Source organism: Mus caroli, unplaced genomic scaffold, assembly GCF_978045245.1.
Source record: "Mus caroli unplaced genomic scaffold, Mus_caroli_1 scaffold_14, whole genome shotgun sequence".
NCBI classification, from domain to species: domain Eukaryota; kingdom Metazoa; phylum Chordata; class Mammalia; order Rodentia; family Muridae; genus Mus; species Mus caroli.
The window spans coordinates 75,117,148-75,138,553 of record NW_028227269.1 but is presented as its reverse complement, the minus strand read 5'-3'; the positions used below and the strand labels follow the sequence as shown (position 1 = coordinate 75,138,553).

Sequence of the window (21,406 nt, the reverse complement as noted above, 5' to 3'; positions counted from 1 at the left end):
CAGCTCTTCTCCTCACCCAGATGAGCGGGAAGTGGTCCAGAAGAAAACCTTTACGAAATGGGTGAACTCCCACCTGGCTCGAGTGTCCTGCCGCATCAGCGACCTCTACAAGGACCTGCGGGACGGACGGATGCTCATCAAGCTGCTGGAGGTGCTCTCTGGAGAGATGCTGGTAAGACCCTCCTCATCTGCCTGCACCCGGCCCCTCCCAGCCTGTGGTGCTGCCATCAACACCTCTTGAGGAAAGGCCTTGGCTGGAGCCGAGCGGGCGGGTTCCCTTGGCTTGCCAGAGTTTCTCCATGGTCCTCTTCCAGGTTCCACTTCTCATAATGTTAGGGGTCTGGGTGGCTGATTGGGGTCTCTGACTTCTTCCTAGAGCTTCTCTCTCCTTCTGACCACTCCCACCCCTGCAGGCTCATCCCAGAGGCTATGCAGAGCTTAACCTTTCTGTCTGGGGTCTGGGCATCTGGAGCTGGTATACATGGGCCTAGATATATGAGCTGTGGGATAAATTTACATTCCTCTTAGAACCGAGAGGAAGGAAAGTTTGCTGTGTGCTTTGCCACAGGTCACGTGGAGACCTGTTTGAGGGGAGGGGGGGCTCTTGGTTGTCCCTGCCCAGCACTGTGGTAGGTGAGGGTGTATGGTTTTGCTCTGACACTTCCTTTGTGACCCACCAGGCAGGATCTTCTTTGCCCCACCCTCACTTCCTCCGTGGATAGACTGAGGCATTGTGAGACTCTTGGGGTTTGAATGAAAAGTGTTCTACTTCTGCCTTTTCAGTTCTAGGCTGCAGTTCTTGCCCTTTAGCCCACACTGAAACTCCGCTAGAAAGAGGTGCCCCGGGGATCCCTTCAAAAGACACAGTTAGGAGAGATAGGTCGAGCTGGTAAAGCGCTTGAGGACCTGAGTCCAACCCTCAGAATGCACACAAAGCAAGGTGGCGTGTGTGCTTTTGTAATCCCAGCAGTGATGAGGTGGGAACAGGGGACTCCCTGGGACTCCCTGTCCAGCCAATCTAGCCTTCTTGGCAGGTTCCAGACCAGTAAGAGCAAGTCTCAGAAAATCCAAACCCAAACAAAGTTGTGAGCAGTGACTGAAGGACACCCTAGGTTGTCCTCTGACACATGCTTACATATCTGCACACACACACACACACACACACACACACACACGCACACGCACACACACGCACACATACACACTTGCACTAATAATAAGCCCCTTTGGTATTCAGGGGTGGAAGATTTGTACCACTGACTAGCAGTGAGTGGGTCTCAGAACCATGCCTGGTTCGCTGCAAGTACTCAATTCACTGTCTGTTACTGTGTTACTGAGTATGATTGTCACTTAGCGCCCACAGAAGCTGTGTCAGACCCAGAAGGGTTCTCGTGAAGTTTAGCTGAATGCTTGATACAGAAACAACCATCTGAATTTTGCTAAAAGGGAGGCGTTGAAATGTGTGAGGAGGGGCTAGAGGGATGTCTGAGCAGTTATGCACTGGCTACTCTTTGAGAGGACCTGGACTCAATTCCCAGTGCCCAAATGGCAGCCTATAGCACCAGTTCCAGGAGATCTAATGTCCTTTTCCAGCCTCTGTGGCCACTGCATGCATATGGTGCTCTGATGGGTATGCAGGCAACACACCCATAAACATAAAATTGAAAATAAATAAGTGTAAAAAGAGAAGCAAGGTGTCAGGAGTGACTGTGGAAACTGAAGGTTAGAGGGTAGAGCTGATGGCATCAGCTGGTACAGGTTGCAGCCACCTCTGGTGTGACTGTGAAGTCCCTTCATGCCCATGAGGCCATGCTGTCTCTTAGCCAAGGCCAACCAAGGGCAAGATGCGCATCCACTGCCTGGAGAACGTGGACAAAGCCCTGCAGTTCCTCAAGGAACAGCGCGTGCACCTGGAAAACATGGGCTCCCACGACATTGTGGATGGTAACCACCGCCTGGTCCTGGGCCTCATCTGGACCATCATCCTCCGATTCCAGGTGAGTCCTGTGGGTAGAAGAAACTGGGGGGACCTCCCTGAGCTGGTCGGGAGCTGACGACCTTACAACATGGTGACTAGAGTGTGTTTGTGTGCATCTAGGGAAGCTAGAAGCCCACCTTGGGGAACGGTGTTCTCGGGATGGAAGACCTACATTCGGTGCCATCTCAAAGTGCTAATGTTCAGGACAGATGCCCAGCTAGTCTTGAGGGCAAAAATAGAAGCTGACTTGTAGCTACCGTATGAAATAATCTGATTCGGAAATTGCAAAAATTGTGCAGAAAAATTTCCCCTTATACTTTTTAAACCAGACACTGTTTTCTCTACTGAGATTCAAAGCTCTTTCCTTCGCCCTTTCCCTCAACCTTAGGAAGCAATACTGTCCACATTCAAAGGGTGTCTTCTTCCCATAGTTAGTTACATTTGGACACACCCACACAGACATATCCAGGCGTGTGCTTTACCAGTCTGATAGACATAGCTCAGTACAATCAAGTTAGCAACATCGCCCAACATTCATGTTGTTCCACTCTATGAAGTGGTGTACCATCAGAGGAAGCTGTCAGGGTGTCTTATTGTCAGGTCTCAAACTCCTACACAGATATCTAATTAAAGTCGTTCCCTGATATAGGGTGCTATCTCTATGCCATTCTGGTTGACTAAGGCAGAGAAGTAGGCAACTGGGACCCAAAACCTATTTATTTATGTATTTATGTATTTATGTATGTATGTATGTATGTATGTATGTATGTATGTATTTATTTATTTATTTATTTATTTATTTATTTATTATATGTAAGTACACTGTAGCTGTCTTCAGATGCACCAGAAGAGGGCATCAGATCTCATTACGGGTGATTGTGAGCCACCATGTGGTTGCTGGGATTTGAACTTTGGACCTTCGGAAGAGCAATCGGGTGCTCTTACCTACTGAGCCATCTCACCAGCCCGACCCAAAACCTTTTAAGGGGTGTGGGGTTGCTGTAGGAATGAGTGCTGCAGATATACGAAGGACACAGAGAGAGACCCCCCACCCCCACCCCGCCCCCTTCCCCATAGGAAAGCAGAAAGACATACAGCCAGATACAGATCTGCTCTTCTCTTTCTTTGCCACTCCCAGATTCAGGACATTGTTGTCCAAACTCAAGAAGGTCGGGAGACACGCTCAGCCAAGGATGCTCTGCTCCTGTGGTGCCAGATGAAGACAGCAGGGTGTGTATTGCCCTGGAAACCTGACACCAATCTCCAATTTGCCATTGGCTCCTTGCTTCCCCGAGGACAGTGATCCTCAACAATTCTAATGCTGTGACCCTTATATACAATTAGTCATGTTGTGGTGATCCCCAACTATAAAATTATTTCCATTGCTACTTCATAACTGTAATTTTGCTGCTGTTGTGAATCACAGTGTAAATGTCTGATATGCAAAAACTCTGGTATGCAACCCCTGTGAAAGAGTCACGACCCACAGGTTGAGAACCACTGCCCTAGAGGCTGCTACCTCCAAGGGACATTAGACACCGGTCCCCCCAGAACTATAGCAGGTCTGGTACAGTTTATACAAGTCTGTCCTGACCTGATTCTTAGGCCCGAAACTCAAGATTCCTTTCCAAAGTCATTATGGTCAAACTCCGGAACCTGTTGAGTTATGAGCCACAGTTTACAGGAATGTCTTTGTGTGGCTTATCTGTGTGCTCTTATGTTAAAGCAACTCAAGATGGGACGGGTCGGTTCCTCTCCTAGCATATGGAACCTCAGCTCAAACGCTCATTTGAGATCTCAAAAGAATTCGTTTCTTTTTTTTTTTTTTTTTTTTTTGGTTTTTCGAGACAGGGTTTCTCTGTATAGTTCTGGCTGTCCTGGAACTCACTTTGTAGACCAGGCTGGCCTCGAACTCAGAAATCCGCCTGCCTCTGCCTCCCGAGTGCTGGGATTAAAGGCGTGCGCCACAAGAATTCGTTTCTTAGTCTTAATGTTTCTCTTAATGCAGCTACCCCCATGTCAATGTAACCAACTTCACCTCCAGCTGGAAGGATGGCCTGGCCTTCAATGCCCTAATACACAAACACCGGTAAGGGGATCGATCCCTGGTGCTGGGGAAGATTTGAGACCTTGCGCTTAACCAGAGGGCAAGGAAGATGTTGTCTCTGCTGATTCTCCCTTTACCCTTGGCCCTCCGATTTTCCTCGACTTCCAGTCATACTGCTGCCTTCTCCCAAGCTGGTGCTCACAGCTCTCCTGCCTCTTGCCCCTCTGTCTCATTTCTCTCACCTTCCCAACTCCCTACATATGTCTAGCATCCTTGCTTCACACTGCAGCTGTCCTGTACCTGGGACCCCCATGGCCACTCCGTCTTAACAGCTCAGCTCTTGTCCCCAGGCCTGACCTCATCGACTTTGACAAGCTGAAGGACTCCAATGCCCGGCATAACCTGGAGCATGCTTTTGATGTAGCCGAGCGCCAGCTGGGCATTATCCCACTCCTTGACCCCGAAGGTGAGCCACTCCCGCTGTACCATTCTGGAGCAGTCAGGTGGACTCCTTCCCGTGCTGGTCCGGATGCCTGGCGAGCTACGGGTACAGAGATGTGGGGTTAGGCCAGGGCCCGGCTCTGCTCCTCAGTGACGATAGGTTTTCAGCAGACCCCTGGCTTAGGAGGAGGGTTGCTATGAGGCTTTGGACTGCCTCCATTCCGTGTTTGTAGATTATTGTTCTTATGTGGATCCCAGCACTGCCTGAAATCAGGGGCCTCCTCCCAGTTCTTTCTCCTTGCTATGTAGCTGAAGCTGTCCTTGAACTCCTGACCGTGCAGCCTCTGCTACTGCACCTAGCTACGCCTTCATTTCATACCATTAGACGTTGCCATTTGATGCACACGGTTGAACTTCATGACCCAGGAAGTAGAGCTAAATGCTTGAAATATGGCTTTCCCGGGCTCCAGTTTGGGTGCTCAGAATGTCCCGTCTCCCTCTTCCAGATGTCTTCACAGAAAACCCCGATGAGAAATCCATCATCACCTACGTGGTGGCGTTTTATCACTACTTCTCCAAGATGAAGGTGCTGGCGGTGGAGGGCAAGCGAGTCGGCAAGGTACTGAGCTGTGTAGTCGGCACACCAGTACTCTTCGTTTGTCCGCCGTAGGCCTTGAGTGGGAGCCCCCTGTCCATCCTAAAAGCTTTGGGGTTGGTCCCCCAGCTGCAGTTTGGTGTGCAGGACACCTGCTCCCCACTTCCTCCAGAGTTCCCTGGAAAACACTCGCGCTGATTCCAAAGAATCTCAGTGTCTGTCCTGATGGGCTGCAGCCCTGCATCTCAGCCTGAGTCTGGGGACCTGTGTATCTCCCAAACACAGCTCCCCAGCCCACCAAGCACCACAGGCTCTTAATTTGTTGATCGTGGCATCAGACCCCAAAGGCTCCCATAGCATACCAAGAGCACGTCCCTCCGTGCAGACTGCCATGCCTGATTTATTTCCCCTGCTGCTCCTCAAGAGTAGACAGGTTTCCATCCATCTCTGTGTGCCCACTCCTGTTTCCCAAAAAGCTGCCTGGATACCCTTGACTCCTAATAAAGTTTGAGATATAGCACCGGCCCCTCTAGGGCTCTGCAAACTTAACTATCTATAGGATTGAAGGAGGGGGGATGCTACCACTGAACCTCATCACTGGTCAGTGCAGAAGAGGGCTGCACCCACATCTCCTCCATTCCTTTAGCAATGTGAATGTCAGGGAACAAGCCCAACGGAGAACACTACAGGGCTTGAGAGAGATGCGGCAGCCCCAGTGTGGTTCACACTGATGGTAGGTCTCATCGGTAGCATCATTGGTGACATTTCCCTTCTGATGAGATGATTCCCTAGGTCATCGACCACGCCATCGAGACCGAGAAGATGATTGAAAAGTACAGTGGGCTAGCCTCAGACCTGCTCACTTGGATTGAACAAACCATTAGCGTCCTGAACAGCCGCAAGTTTGCCAACTCGTTGAGTGGCGTCCAGCAGCAGTTACAGGCCTTCAGCACCTACCGTACTGTGGAGAAGCCACCCAAGTAAGGCCCTGGCATTGAGGGATGTGGTCAGTTCTTGGGGGCTGAAAAGGTCAAGAGCTGAGGGTTGTGCCCTACGAAGTGTATCTATGAGGCACAACCTTGAGTTCTATAGCAGGACATCTGTCACCTGCTTGGCCACCCCACTTCCATGTCATCCAGCTTACTGACACTGATGAGTAACTTTTGCTTATAGAGAAAGAAAATGCTTTTCTAGGCTCTCAAGGCCAACTGGGGAGCTGTCTCAGGCTTCCTTGGAGAGCCAGTGCTGGGTATCTCCTCCTAGTGAGTCTGTCCCCTTTCTTCTCAAGGCGTAGCCTCTGTATTATCGACCTGAGTGCCCTGCATGGGGCCTTGCAATCATCAAGTATATCCATCTTTCTCCATCCCATCTGTCACTTCTCATCAGCAAAGCATTAAGCCTGCTTCTCAGGAGCTCTGCCCCGCCCCACCGCACATGTGCATGTGCACGTGGAACCATGCACACACTTGTGCACACATGTATAACGAACATAAGCACATACATATGCAACCGCACACATTTATACAGGCATGTGCAGATAGATACAGCCACTCAGGAATGCACATACAAATATTCACAACTATGTAACACATGTATATGAGCACATGCACGTGTATGGGTACACATAGGAATGCAGGCACACATACGCATGCATTCACAAATATGCACACACGTAAATATACACACATGCATATACAGTCAGGAGTTCCGGGCTTTCTGCTATTAGCTGTCTGCCTCTGAAAAGAGGCTTCTGGTTCATCAGTGATACCCTGATTCTTCTTACCCCACTCGTCTCTCTCAGTCTCTATTCAAGTCTCTCAAACAGGAAAACAGGAGACCCCTAGCCCAGGATGTTCTGTAACCCTGGATCAGATTTCTGGTCTGACACTAACCCACTTCTAAAATCCTAAATTCAAAACTGATAACATTAAGCCGGGTATACAAAGGTGTTACCGCTTGGCTGTACTAATAGAGTTTTGGGGTATAAGGGTCCTGGAGTGAGTCGGAGCAGTGAGGTGTGTTAGGCTAGGCGCACAGCTGATTCCTCAATGCTGTGCTCAGGGGTAGAAGCGGGTGGACTCTTGGTGCATGAAGAAATGTGAAGGTAACATTACTTGGACTGTGTCCTCTCGATCCTTTCTGGCCCTTGAGCACAGCTGGTCTATAGGACTTGAAGAACCAGCTAATTGAGACTTGAGCAAAAATTGCTTTCCTTGCAGTATGTTCTTGTGTAGATACTGCTGCTTCTAAGGTTTTTGTCAACTAAAATCAATTTGTCTGACAAGCCTTCTTTTGTAGGACAGAGAGGATTTTCTTTGTGTGGGTTGGTAAAACTTGGTATTTTTTTTTTTTGGAGTTACCAGAATATTCCAGTTAGTGAATCCCTAAGCAAACGAATGCTCTGATAACCATTGCATTTCCTCTGAATTGAGTTATAAAGATGCAGAGTCTTGGGCTGGAGAGATGGCTCAGTGGTTAAGAGCACTGACTGCTCTTCCAGAAGTCCTGAGTTCAATTCCCAGCAACCACATGGTGGCTCACAACCATCTGTAATGGGTTCCAATGCCCTTTTCTGATGTGTCTGAAGACAGCTATAGTGTACTCATCATATAAGTAAATAAAACTTTAAAAAATATATTTTAAAAAAATGCAGAGTCTTACCCAATTCCTGCCAGTGAGTGTTAGATGTCTTAGCAGGAAAGTAGACCTATCTTGTCTTTTTCCTTGTCTTTAAAGGGTCAGGGTTTCCATGTTGACTTCAGCAAACAGTTTGTCTCTGGAGACCTCAATCCCAGTATCCCAAATTATATTCCCCACAGGTTTCAGGAGAAGGGGAATCTGGAAGTCCTCCTATTCACTATCCAATCCCGGATGAGAGCCAACAATCAGAAGGTGTACACGCCCCACGATGGGAAGCTGGTGTCTGACATCAACAGGGTACTGTGACAGTTTCAACTGCCCATCTGAGCTGAGGAGGAGATGGGGTGGCCACTGAACGGGGCTAGTTCTGGTCACTTTATTTGGCATTGATTACATGCTGACTATTTAGGGGAATCATCTGAACGTCTCTAAAGAGGTCAGACTCTACCTCCTGAATCTCTTTAGGCACCCAGAATCATTCTTTGGGGCCATTTTTTGGTAGCCTGTCCTCTACCGAACCTTGAGTTTGTCTTTGAGTCTAGAATGTTAATTACTTATGACAGAAGGGAATGCTGTGAGGTGTTTCAGACGTTTGGAGACTTAGCACCATCTGGAAGCTCTGATAGAATGGAGGTGGCTATTTAGTCGTCAAGGATTTGCTGAGCACCTACAGAGGTGGAAACCATTATATTATTAAGCCAGTGTCTGAAGCAGGCTTAGGGAAATAGAACTGGGAAGTCTTTGACTGGTCTGGCCCAGACCAAAAATCAAAGGACTGTTACTAAACTTGAATCCGCCTCACCCCATAGTGGCAGGATTCCCTGGATTCATACATCCAGTGTCAGGTGAAAGAGAGGCAACCCCAAGACCACATATCCTTCCTGTACCCCAATAATTCTCTGCCTCATGCAGGCCTGGGAGAGCCTGGAGGAAGCAGAGTACCAAAGGGAGCTGGCTCTGAGGAGCGAGCTCATTCGGCAGGAGAAGCTGGAACAGCTGGCGCGGCGCTTCGACCGGAAGGCTGCCATGAGAGAGACGTGGCTCAATGAAAACCAACGCCTGGTGACCCAGGTAAGGGGGTACAACGTGGCAGGAGAGGGGAAGTGCACTGCTCCTGATGGAATCGGAGATCCAGCCAATCTCGGCAGCAGCTAAATAACCTCTTCTCAGCCTTGAGGTGCTCAGCTGGATCAAACCTACATCTGAAGAGAAACCCTTAGGACCTAAGTCTCTCTCTGCCTCTCTATCTCTTGCCCTCATTGGAGGTCCAGCCCTGGACCTTGAAACACACAGAACAAGTGTTCCACCACCGAGTTACACTCCCAGCCCATATTAATTCTCCTTTTTAGAGTAGAGTCTCACATACTAGAACAGGGCTCCCAGAGTGTCTCGTGTTGGCTGTAGCATCAGTAGATCCAAGAGTCAGAGTTGACATCATGGTTCTTCTCTGGAAACCGTTAAACCAGGGGTGCTTGTGAGCCATTCAGAAACTCTGCCCTGATAAGACAGGCAGCAGGGGACAGCAGAGGTAACCCCTTTTGGTTTCTTGGCCTCCAGGCCTGGGACATATTTCACTGGCTAACAGTGAACCCCAGGGCTAATTCTCCATTAGAGCATCTGTTCCCTCCCACTTAGAGCTTAGAATCAAATTAAATTCTGTCTGTTAAGGGGATAGCGAGTGCTCTAAGAGCATTGGAGAGCGAGCATACGTGTGCCCCAGATAGTGTGTGGGTAAACCATCTGTTTGCAGCGATGTGTTATCCTGGTGTAGGCAGCCCCTCCTGGCCAGAAATGGACAGATCCTCTCAAGGCAGGGTGGGAAGACCCAGCAGGCCACCAGAGGAGTCTGTAATGACACACAGCCTCACCTGCATGTGTGGTGCAGAGAGTAATTGGGGGCATTTAGAGCTGCTTGGGAGACATTCAGAAACTCCGCTCTGATTCGACAGGCAGCAGAGATAACTCCTGAGTAGAAATGTGTTTTTCCCGTGTGACAGCTCTGCCTGAGGGGCCCACCACTTCCCAGCCAGCAGAGTCTGACTGAGCTGCTGTTTTGTTTGTTGTTGTTTTTCTCTCTTGGGGGCAGGATAACTTTGGGTATGACCTGGCAGCTGTGGAGGCCGCCAAGAAGAAGCACGAAGCCATTGAGACCGACACAGCTGCCTATGAGGAGCGGGTAAAGGCACTGGAGGACCTGGCCCAGGAGCTGGAGAAGGAGAATTACCATGACCAGAAGCGTATCATTGCCCGGAAGGACAATATCCTCCGTCTGTGGAGCTACCTGCAGGAGCTGCTGCGATCCCGGCGACAGAGGCTGGAGGCCACCCTGGCACTGCAGAAACTCTTCCAGGACATGCTGCACAGCATCGATTGGATGGATGAGATCAAGGTGGGCGCTGGGGCTGCCCACCCCACACCCCGTTCTGTAGTCAGCACAGGCGTCCTTAAATACCTGCCTCCAGTCACGTCTCTAAATCACAGTGGAGAAAGGACAGAAATGTCACTAGCCCATGTTCACAATATTCCCAATGACCCAGGGATCTTAGGTTAGTGGTTATACAAGCATCAACCTACAGGAATTAGAAAGAGATAGACGGTAATAAGAAGCCCACAGGATCAGGCTCCGACTAATTGGGCTTTGATCCTGGTTAGAATCTAGACCTACTCTACATGGGAAACCAGAGAAGTCTGGATTCTCTCCCTCTGATGCAGGAGGTGTTGGGTGAAAATAAGCGTGAAATTGACCACAAGCTTTCTAAAAATAAACACGCCCAGGCTCCAGACCTTGAAGCAAATGATGCAGATGAGTGTGAAGTTTGAGACTTTGTAGGACACAGCATGGAAGGTTCCAGAGGGCATCCTTTTGTAGGAAGTCCTACTCTGGAGCATCTCTCATCCCAAGCAGCAGCCATGTCCCTGCTGTATCCGAGTCTCCCTGGCTAGGATGCGGGCACACACCCTAAGGAGGTGGCCTTCCTCTTCATTTGTCCTGGTCCCTTGACAGGCTCACATCTTGTCTGCTGAATTTGGGAAGCACTTGTTAGAGGTTGAAGACCTGCTGCAGAAGCACAAGCTAATGGAGGCCGACATTGCCATCCAAGGCGACAAAGTGAAGGCCATCACAGCGGCCACCCTGCAATTCACAGAGGGGAAAGGTGAGGCAAAGGGTGCTCTGGGCCCTTGTCCACCTTGGGTAAATCTGGAGCCATTTTAAGAATTCTGCCTCTTCTTTCAGATGACTGTGTACAAAACTTGAGGGGTAACCTCGCTCTCCCAGGAGCCGGCTGGTTCGGCAGCCTGTAACCAGAGTGACATCATAAGATGCCATCTGTCACCTGTTCTTTTTGCTATTGAGACTGTTTATGTTTCTAGGCCCTTGTCTTAAATAAGAGAGTTCATTACTTCCTGGGAATCTGTAACTGAGCTTTTTAAAATCTCATGTCATGTTATGCATTTCTACAAGAACTGACTCAACTTTCAATCTCCCTCATTTCTGAAGTGTGGTGGGAGCCAGTTATAAAGAATCTGTGCTGTCCTTTGAGTAACTGAGAATCCATGGCTCCAGCCCCACAGGTCCCTGAAGGGTTAGAGACATAGCTCAGTGGTCAAGTATTTGCCTACCACACACAAGGTCCCCAAGACCGTGAAAAATGGAAGTTTGGCATTGTGTGGTCCTGATCTGAAATTTGCCTATAAATAAATCCCTTCTTTGTCTTCCTCCTCCTATTCCTCCAGGGTATCAACCTTGTGACCCCCAGGTCATCCAGGACCGTGTCAGCCACCTAGAGCAGTGCTTCAGTGAACTGAGCAACATGGCAGCTGGACGGAAGGCTCAGCTGGAGCAGTCTAAGCGACTCTGGAAGTTCTTCTGGGAGATGGATGAGGCTGAAAGCTGGATCAAGGAGAAGGAGCAGATCTACTCCTCCCTGGACTACGGCAAGGACCTGACCAGCGTGCTCATCTTACAGCGCAAGCACAAGGCCTTTGAGGATGAGCTCCGGGGGCTGGACGCCCATCTGAAACAGATCTTCCAGGAGGCAGACAACATGGTTGCGCAGAAGCAGTTTGGACACCCACAGATCGAGACCCGTGTCAAAGAAGTATCAGCTCAGTGGGACCACCTGAAAGAGCTGGCTGCCTTTCGTAAGAAAGACCTGCAGGATGCGGAAAACTTCTTCCAGTTCCAGGGTGATGCAGACGACCTGAAGGCTTGGCTGCAAGACGCTCACCGGCTGCTCTCTGGTGAAGATGTAGGGCAAGATGAAGGAGCCACGAGGGCCCTGGGAAAGAAGCACAAGGACTTCCTGGAGGAGCTGGAGGAGAGCCGAGGGGTGATGGAGCACTTGGAGCACCAAGCCCAGGGCTTCCCCGAGGAGTTCCGAGATTCCCCAGATGTAACAAACCGACTCCAGGCACTCAGGAAGCTCTACCAGCAGGTACTGACCCAGGCAGAATTGCGTGGACACAAGCTGCAGGAAGCCCTGGACTTGTACACCGTGTTTGGGGAGTCAGATGCCTGTGAGCTGTGGATGACGGAGAAGGGGAAGTGGCTGGACCAGATGGATATCCCAAACACGCTGGAGGATCTGGAGGTGGTGCAGCACAGGTCAGACAGCTCAGCCTTGCTCATCCCCACCCGAGGGCTGAGGGTCACTTCCCACCGCTAGACCCTCCTCTGTGTCATAGTACAGGCATCAGGAGTTGAGTTCTGGTCTGACTCCGGGGCCTCCGATTCTTCACCCACTGGCACTTCATAGTTCTGGAGACAAAGGGGATTTTTAAAAAATATATTATGCAAATACTTCTCAGCAACAGGAGTCTTTACTCCAATGAATTCTGAGCATTGGAATACAGGAAGAGAGGAGGTGCTGTGGACATGGGGCTGAGAGGCTGGGATTCTATCACCTCTAACTCTCTGTGCTAGACCCTATGCCAGAGAACCACAAGGAGCCACAGAGACCAGTTTATAAACCGCAGGTTTCCAAGGCCACTCTGACTTCTGGTATTCTGAGTCCATAGCACCCTGGATATGGCCTGGGGGCATGTTCATGCTGTGGAGGGGGGAGAACCTTGCTGGGGAGGGGTGGCATGCTCAGGCTGAGGAGGGTGGTGCTAAGGCACTGGATGGAGGGGTGCTTCAGCTGTAGTTAGGGGACAAGCTCAGACTGTAGGTGAATGGGGTACTCAGGCTATGGAAGGGTCTGAGAGGGGAGGAGTGATGAGGTGATGGAGAAGGGGCGTGATCCAGCTGTGAAGGGGGCGGGGCATTCCGTCTTTGCCGCATCTCAGCAGCCTAGCACAGAATCCAAGCATCCTGGAGCAGGCGCAACTGTTCCCTGAAGTAGCGCCAAGGTCGTCCTACACTGATGTTAGAGCAGTGGTTCTCAGCCTTCTTGACGCTGTGACCCTTTAATCCAGCCCCTCGTGTTGTAGCGATCCCAAACATAAAATTATTTTTTGCTGCTTCATAATTTTGCTGTTAGGAATTGTAATGTAATTATCTGTGTTTACAGATGGTCTTAGGCAACCTCTGTGAAAGGGTCATTTGACCCTCCCCAAAGGGGTTGTGACCCACAGGTTGAGAACTGCTGCGCTGGAGGGTGCTGGACTCTTGTCAGGGAAAGTTGGTCTTCTTTCCTCAGCGTCCCTGCTTAGCCTTCTCAGGAACAGAGCTTCTGACTAGGGACAGGAGCCTTTGGGGAAGCACTTCTTGGTAGCAGAACTAGGGTAGAATAGCAGGTATGGCAGATGGCCCTTGGGGTGACTGACTCCTTTGCAACCCCAACACTATAAGCCCTTTACAGCCTGCACTGCTTCACACTTTTGTGTGGAGCTGTTGGCTGTATAGTAAGGAACTGTCTCCTAACTTGGCTCAGAAATACTAAGGCATAAAATTGAATCCATTGAACTAAAAATCAGCGTATCCCAGCAGATCTGCCTCCTTTCTTCCCGCCTGGAGACAAAGCATTCAGGATGGAGAGGGAGGAAGTCAGAACTGCACATCTGGAGAGTAGGAAATGCTGGACACCAGAGGACCTGCTGCCGCTCACTGCTCCTGTTCTCTGTCCACCTCAGGTTTGACATCCTGGACCAGGAGATGAAGACCTTGATGGCGCAGATTGATGGTGTGAACCTTGCCGCCAACAACCTGGTAGAGAGCGGCCACCCACGCAGTGGGGAGGTGAAGCAATATCAGGACCGCCTGAACAAGAGGTGGGGAGTGGGCAGAGCAGGGGTGGGGTGTGTGTGAGGGGGTTTCTACTAGCACCTGACACACACCTAGGGAAATGGCCTGAGCTATAAACATTCCAGTCTTTCTCTGCCAACCTGGTTGCTAGTATGGAGCTACAGCAGCAAGGGGGCGGGGGGAGTCTATGCCGTTGTAAGCATCAGGGAGGAGAATGTTGGTGGAGCTTTGAAAGCTGTGTCTGGGCATGAAGGCCTGTGTCTCCATGCACTTACGATAAAAGGGACATTCTGAGTGTGCAGATAGCTAGGGTAGGTCACGTGTTCTTGTGCCATATTTCCCCAGACATTCCTGGACATGGAAAATTGCTTTCTGAGAGTTCTTAAGTACTGTCCATAAAAGAAATGTCCCTGCCTGTGCCAAAATACAGCATCGATAATAAGACTGGCCAGAGTGAGGAAAATTAGCAGGGAGCCTTGAGCAAGCTTCACGGCCGGAACAAAAAGCAGGCCCTGAGGAGCCTTTAGAGAGGGGCTGCTTTCAGAGCAGGGCGTAATTGCTCATTAGTTCCTGGAGGATCTTTGAGGACAGAGCAAACGCTTGCATCCTCTGCACACGCACTGCCACATGGTCACTCCGGCCTCCTAACTGTGGCCCCTCCCGCCTACTGCCTACAGCAGTTCACGTAGGGAAGAGTCAGCTGTGAAGCAATAGGCTGGCCCTCTGGGGACTGCTGGGAGCCTGTTGGGAACCTCAAGCTGAATGTTCTAGAGCCTCTGGAAGGAGGCTGACCATCTCACCACCCCAGCATGGGGGCTGCAAGTCTGATGTTCATACTGAGAGGGGTGCCTCCTGTTCACCAGGCCTGTAGGCTCTAAGTGAGAGTGGGAGAGGAAGAGAAGTTGGGGGAGGGGGAGGGGCTGAAGCTGCTGTTCAAGTGAAGCAGTTAGATGGGAAACTTCCAGGCAGGAAGAACTTGCCTGCTATGCAGTGCTATTACAGTCACGGCATGCTGACACTCACCGTGGCTAAGCCATGCCCCACCTCAAGTGAAAAACTTGAAGGCAGTCACCATTCTCGGGTTCGAGAAGAGCTGAGGCGTGAGGTGATGAGATCGTTTCTGATAAGTCTAAGAGTTGAGGGAGGGCTGAAAATCCATCCAGTTCAGCAGAGAAGGGGAAGCTCCTTTACTGTGGGGCTGGCACACACTGTTTGGGGCAGCTCTCTGGTTTAGGATGTTTGGGCTGATGCGGAAGGATGGAAGCCTGTCTCTGATTCTGGCTCAGCTCCGCAGAGACAGCAGGACCTGCCTGGTTCATCTCACACTCATTTTGTACCTCCACCTCAGGGCCACTTCTCTGATCCTGTCTCTCAGTGTGCTTCTCTTTCAACTATGTATTCCAAAGCCTGGCCGCGCTTAGCCCAGACAGACTCATCTGCCTGTTGAGATACTCCCTCCCTCCTTTCTTTGTACTGGCTTGAGCTTTGCATGCAACCTCGCAATTTTTTTATAGATGTATTAATTTGTGTGTGTGTGTGTGTGTGTGTGTGTGTGCGTGCGCACACCATACTCACACCTGTATCCTCAGAGGGCAGAAGAGAGGATTAGATTTCATGGGATTGGAAACATTCGTGGACTGCTATGTGGGTGCTGGGAACGGAACCCAGGTCCTCTGCAAGAGCAGATGCTCAGACATCTCCCCAGCCCCCCTTACCTTGTATTTATAACTACAGTTCTGAAGCTTAGCACCAGGAATACCTTACTGGAAATGTGTTTAGGCAGTCTTGTCACTGTGTGAACATCGTAGAGTGTACTGACATAACCTCAGCGCCATCACCTCCTACACATAGGATGCATATTCTGTTGTTTCCAGGCCACAGTGAACAAAACAGCATGAGATGAGGTCGGGATTGTAGGTTCAAGTGTAGTTAGCACGCACAAGGATCTGGGTTCAATCCCCAGGACCACCACCAAAAAACTCAGACGAGATTTTCCTCATCAAACATCAGGAAAGCGATGCCATGCAATGACCACAAGCGGGAGGTCCATGAGGCTTCGGACTGGGCAGCACCACGTACTGCTCACAGAAAAGCAGTACATGTGGATGACACGTCCCAGAATAACAGTGAGAGGCATAGTGTAGTGAATGTGTAAGCCAGGAGCTTCATCGTTCAGCATTATCAAGCACAAAACAGGGGGTGCAAACAGGAAGTAGAACAAGACCCCCAGTGGTCCCACAGTCTCCCCGAGACAGTGCCACCAGCTGGGGGCCACAGTTCAAATGCCCAAGCATATGCGGGACAGTTCTCACTCAGACCACCACATCCCACTCCATGACCCCAGAGACTCATGCCTTATCCTAGTACGAAATGCATTCAGTCCCACTTCAAAAGTCCCCATCGTCCCTTAGTCTCAGTGCTGGTTTAAAGTTCACAGTCTCTTCTGAGACTCAAGGCAAACTCTTAAGCGTAACCCCTGACAAAACAAAAATCAAATTTTATAATTCCAACATGTAATGGCACAGAATATGCATCTCTATCCCAAAAGGGCACAGTGAAGAAACGCTGGACCAAAGCGAAACCCAGCAGGGTGAACTCCAAATCCTATAGCTCGATGTCCAGTCTCAGAGAGCTTAGGGGCTTTAGGCGCCATCCCTCCAGCCCTGCTCTGCAGCGTGCTTTTCTCCCTTAGGCTGGTTCCACTTCCTGTGTGTAGATCTTGGCATCTCCACCATCTTGGGGTTTCCACTGCAACCCAGGCTTCGTTTTCACAGCTTCATGCAATGACCTCTTAAGCTTGTCTTCTCAGGGCGGCCGTGTAGGGCTGTCCCTGTCATAGGGGCCTGGGGTCAGCTGCTCTTTGATACAGTGGAGGGAGAATCCATGAATCTTTCCTTCTTGCCTTCTTTGTGTCTCTAAAGTCAGTGCCACATGATGGCACTGCCAAGTTAGGCTACCAGTTGAAATGGGCCCTGACGCCTGCTGTTTAAGCGCTCGTGTGTGTGTGTGTGTGTGTGTGTGTGTGTGTGTGTGTGTGTGTGTGTGTGTGTTTTGTCAGGGAAGAATTTGTGTGTGTGTGTGTGTGTATGTGTGTGTGTGTGGTTTTTTGACACAAATTTTCTTTGTGTGTAGCCCTGGCTGTTGTGTAACACACTGTAGAAACCAGGCTGGCCTTGAACTCAGAGATCCACCCACAGGCAACATTTTTTGTTGTTATTGTTGGTTTTTGTTTTGTTTTTTGAGACAGGGTTTCTCTGTTTAGCCCTCGCTGTTCTGAAACTCTGTAGAAACCAGGCTGCCCTTGAACTCAGAGATCTGCCTGCCTCTGCCTCTGCCTCTACCTTCTGAGTGCTGGGATTAAAGGCAAGCACAACCAGCGCCCAGTTTAGCAGTGGCTTTCCAGGAGCCAAAACAAACAAACAACACACACACACAATTCTTTCAGCTCTCTTCACATGTTGGGAATTCAGCTGGGTGGGGTCTTGCCCTGAGGCTGCCTTTTTCCTTATTTCTGTGCAGCAAAGCCTCTCTTTATGGTGCCAGTCTCCTTAGCAACCCCTTCCAGCGCTGCCCTGTTTAGAACATTAAGCCTACTGGTGCTCCTTTCCCTCTAAACCATACATTTTGTATTTCTTTCTGCCCCACTTGCTCTCTTTCGTTGCAGACCTGCCTAGGACTATTTATTAGTAATGCCTAGGCCACAGGCTGAACAAACATCTAGTCTTGGCATTTCCTTCATCGAAGAAATTAGGTCATTACTTTTAAATTTAGCCTCAGGGAAGTTCTTACGGCTTGGGCATTTGCCAAGATAATACAGGAACGGTCTGTAAGCCCGATGCGGTTACTGCCCTTGCTTTCCTCTGAAACCTCTTGGGCTGGACCTCTGTAGTCCGAGTGGCTCTCAGCTCCGCTGTCTTCCAGGCTCCTACTAAAATGGCTTGTTAGACTCTAACAACATCCAACTGCTTTTCTAGTCCTAAATTCCAAAGTCTTTTCATGTTCCTTCAAACAAAAAACCCAACGTGGTTAGGTTCTTCAGAGCAGCAGCCAATCTCTGCTACCAACCCCTGTATCCGTTACTTTTCTACTGCGGTGACAGAACACCATGACCAAGGCAATTTAGAAAAGGAAGTGCTGATTTGGGCCTAGTGGGAAGCAGAAGGCACGGCAGCAGGAACGGGAAACTGGGAGCTCATATTCTAAACCCTGAGCGCGAAGCAGAAAGAGTGAACGGGAAGTCTGTCCAAAGTGATGTACTTCCTCAAACAAGGCTCCGCCTCTGAAAGATTCCATAACTCCTCCCAGACGGTACCACCAACTGGGAACCAAGTGTTCAGATACCTGAGCTGGGAGGGGGGGGAGTGTTTGTGTGTGTGTGTGTGGGGGGTTCCCATTCAAGCCACCACACAAGCATTCAGTTTACAAGTGTGCTGTTTTCAAACGGTGAACAATGGGTAAGCTTGGCCCCAAGGGAGGTGTCTCCAGTGGTCTGCCCTGGCTGACAGGCAACTCTTCTAAAGAGGTTTATTGGATGTTGCAGACTAACGGGAGACTCCAGCATGTTTGTCAGACCTCTGTATGTTTCCGGGTTTCATAGCAGCATTGTGCCTGAAGGTGGATGTTACTGTGCATTGCCGGGGCAGTCCCTCCTGGAGTCTGCCCCTCTCTCCCCTTGCTTCCTTTCTCTTTTCACCAGGCCTCTTTTGTTTTTGTTTTGCTTTCAGGCCCTAGGGCACTTTGAATGTGGCCCTGGGCATTTTCACACTTCCTCTAGAGAAGCTAGGGACTGTCCTGAAGCATTCTTGAAGTTAATAATGTGAGCTTTCTAGGTATTTCCAACATTTCTAAAACTCTGGGGAAATTGTTTAAAGAATGTCTCTGACTTGTGGCAGGGTTAGAACCTGATGAACCCACTTTGAGTGGTTAGCATCATAAGCAGGAAACGCATTTGCAGGGGTGAGTGGATAACGGACAGAGCTCGCTCTGTGAGTAAGAGGACCGGGATTCAGACCTCTAACACTCACGTAAAAACCAGCCATGGCTACCTTCGATCGTATTCCCAGCATGGGGGTGGAGTGGAGTAGAGACAGCCAGCTGGCCTCACCAAAACCGCATGCTTCAGGTCTAGTGAGAGACTGTCTCAAAAAGTAAGATGGGGACTGGCAGAGCAAAACCCCTGACATCCTCCTGTGGCCTCCACTTATGCACCACAGGGGAGCATGCCTGTATACACACATGGGCACAGACACCATGCACGTGTGCACACACGCGCACACACTCCTATGACCAGGCACTGTGGCACTAATCCTGGCTACTCTGGAAACTAAAGCAGGAGGCTCACCGAGACCAAGCAAGAGTCAGGGACCAGTCTGGGCAGCTCAAAGCTGCTACTCACCTAGCTTAGCAGCGTGCACTCTGTGGGCTTGGTTGTGTCCCCTGTGGTCACAGGGCTGACTGGGAGTGTCAGCCGCTGCCACCGCTCGATCCTACCCCAGTTTCACACTTGATACTTCCAGCTCTGGCAACAGACAAAACCCACAGCACGGTTCCTGCTAAATACATATTTACCTTCACACTAGCCAGAAGCCTAGCCATCATAGATCCCAGACTGTTCGTAGTTACCTGAGGTTCAACTGAACATTATGTGTGGCTAGGACCACATCATTGTTTGACTCGTGAGAGTTAAAAACATCAGGTTCTCCGTTAGGTATATCTCAGGTAAGATGGGACAAGTTAATTTTTGTTTACCTGCAATTAAATATATATACATTACATTTTGTTTGTTTATTTTGTAATATATGAGGTCTGTGGGGGAAGACTGGTAGGAAATAGGGAGAGGGAACCCCTCGTTCTGTGTCTCCTCTGGGAATGGTGTGGTATCCGTTTTCCCTTGGTCTGTGTCTCCTCTGGCAGGTGGCAGGCCTTCCAGGCAGTGGTGTCAGAGCAGAGAGAGGCTGTGGACTCAGCTCTCCGAGTAAACAATTACTGTGTAGACTGTGAGGAGACCAGCAAGTGGATCATGGACAAGACGAAGGTTGTGGAGTCAACCAAGGACTTGGGACAGGACCTGGCAGGTGTCATTGCCATCCAGCGGAAGTTGTCAGGGTTGGAGCGGGATGTACTGGCCATCCGGGATCGTGTGAGTGCCCTGGAACGGGAGTCCCAGTACTTGATGGAGTCACACCCTGAGCAGAAAGAGGACATTGGCCAGCGGCAAGCAGATGTTGAGAAGCTGTGGAAGGGCCTGCAAGATGCCTTGCAAGGTCAGGAGCTCTCCTTAGGTGAGGCCAGCAAGCTGCAGGCTTTCCTGCAAGATCTGGATGACTTCAAGGCCTGGCTGTCCATGGCCCAAAAGGCAGTGGCCTCCGAGGACATGCCTGAGTCACTCCCAGAGGCGGAGCAGCTCCTACAGCAGCATGCAGCCATTAAGGAAGAGATTGATGCACACAGAGACGATTACCATAGGGTCAAGGCCTCTGGGGAGAAAGTGATCGAAGGTCAGACCGACCCAGATTACCAGCTTCTGGGACAGCGGTTAGAGGGCCTAGATACTGACTGGGATGCTCTACGCCGGATGTGGGAGAGCCGAGGGAACACGCTCACCCAGTGCCTGGGCTTCCAGGAGTTCCAGAAAGATGCCAAGCAGGCTGAAGCCATCCTCAGCAACCAGGTAGGAAGAAGCATACAGAGCTGGGTCAGGTGTGTCCCTCAGGAGACTTTACTAGTGGTACGCTCTTCCTAGTCACCAATTAAAGGAAATCCTCTGTGTTCTTTCCTTATCACGTGCCTCCGGTCCCGTGTCCCAAGCTGTCTTGCTTTGGGTCATTTGGAAGCTAGAGAAGTGGACTTGACCCTGGGTTACTACCCTCTCCCATAGCTCTCACCACTGCCCATGCTTGCCGTCCAGGAGGGAGTGGAAGGCCAGGCCTGGGGAGCAGAGCCTTCTCTTTGCATTGCTCTGTAACCCGCACAGCTACCTGCGGTGCCCTTGCTTAGCTCAACCTCAGGCCTCCTCTGGAAACTTTACCTTAACAGGAATACACTCTGGCTCACTTGGAGCCTCCAGACTCCCTAGCAGCTGCAGAGGCGGGCATCCGAAAGTTTGAGGATTTCTTAGTGTCTATGGAAAACAACCGAGACAAGATCCTGAGTCCTGTGGACTCTGGCAACAAGCTGGTGGCCGAGGGCAACCTGTATTCGAACAAGATCAAGGAGAAGGTGCAGCTGGTTGAAGACAGGTACTCCCTACCCCTAGGTCCATGAGGCCCTCTGCTACCCCGGGGTAAGGACCCCAGGCTTGGTGCTAGTGTGACTTCCTTTGACTTCCCAGGCACAAGAAGAACAATGAGAAGGCCCAGGAGGCTACAGTTCTCTTAAAAGACAACCTGGAGCTGCAGAACTTCCTCCAGAACTGCAAGGAGGTGAGGCCAATGGACAGGGTGCTTCTAAGATTTCAGCCTCAAGCACTCAGAGGTAGGAGGCCAAAGGATTCCTGTCTCAAGAATGGCAGCATTACAG

The 21,406-nt window shown here is 50.3% G+C and overlaps 1 protein-coding gene across 2 annotated transcripts in view; it reads left to right on the top strand.

Moving 5' to 3' along the window:
• The window catches only part of Sptb (spectrin beta, erythrocytic), a 130,972-nt gene that overhangs the window by 77,608 nt on the left and 31,958 nt on the right, over positions 1-21,406 (top strand). For both annotated transcript variants that reach the window (XM_021178696.2, XM_029484833.2), the window contains exons 3-18: positions 21-172; positions 1,824-1,997; positions 3,117-3,208; positions 3,987-4,067; positions 4,376-4,491; positions 4,973-5,085; positions 5,854-6,041; positions 7,881-7,998; positions 8,614-8,772; positions 9,788-10,090; positions 10,706-10,856; positions 11,437-12,307; positions 13,777-13,914; positions 19,802-20,558; positions 20,924-21,126; positions 21,219-21,309. In XM_021178696.2, coding sequence (XP_021034355.1) covers positions 21-172; positions 1,824-1,997; positions 3,117-3,208; positions 3,987-4,067; positions 4,376-4,491; positions 4,973-5,085; positions 5,854-6,041; positions 7,881-7,998; positions 8,614-8,772; positions 9,788-10,090; positions 10,706-10,856; positions 11,437-12,307; positions 13,777-13,914; positions 19,802-20,558; positions 20,924-21,126; positions 21,219-21,309 — 3,707 coding nt within the window. The remainder of the gene's footprint in view (positions 1-20; positions 173-1,823; positions 1,998-3,116; positions 3,209-3,986; positions 4,068-4,375; positions 4,492-4,972; positions 5,086-5,853; positions 6,042-7,880; positions 7,999-8,613; positions 8,773-9,787; positions 10,091-10,705; positions 10,857-11,436; positions 12,308-13,776; positions 13,915-19,801; positions 20,559-20,923; positions 21,127-21,218; positions 21,310-21,406) is intronic.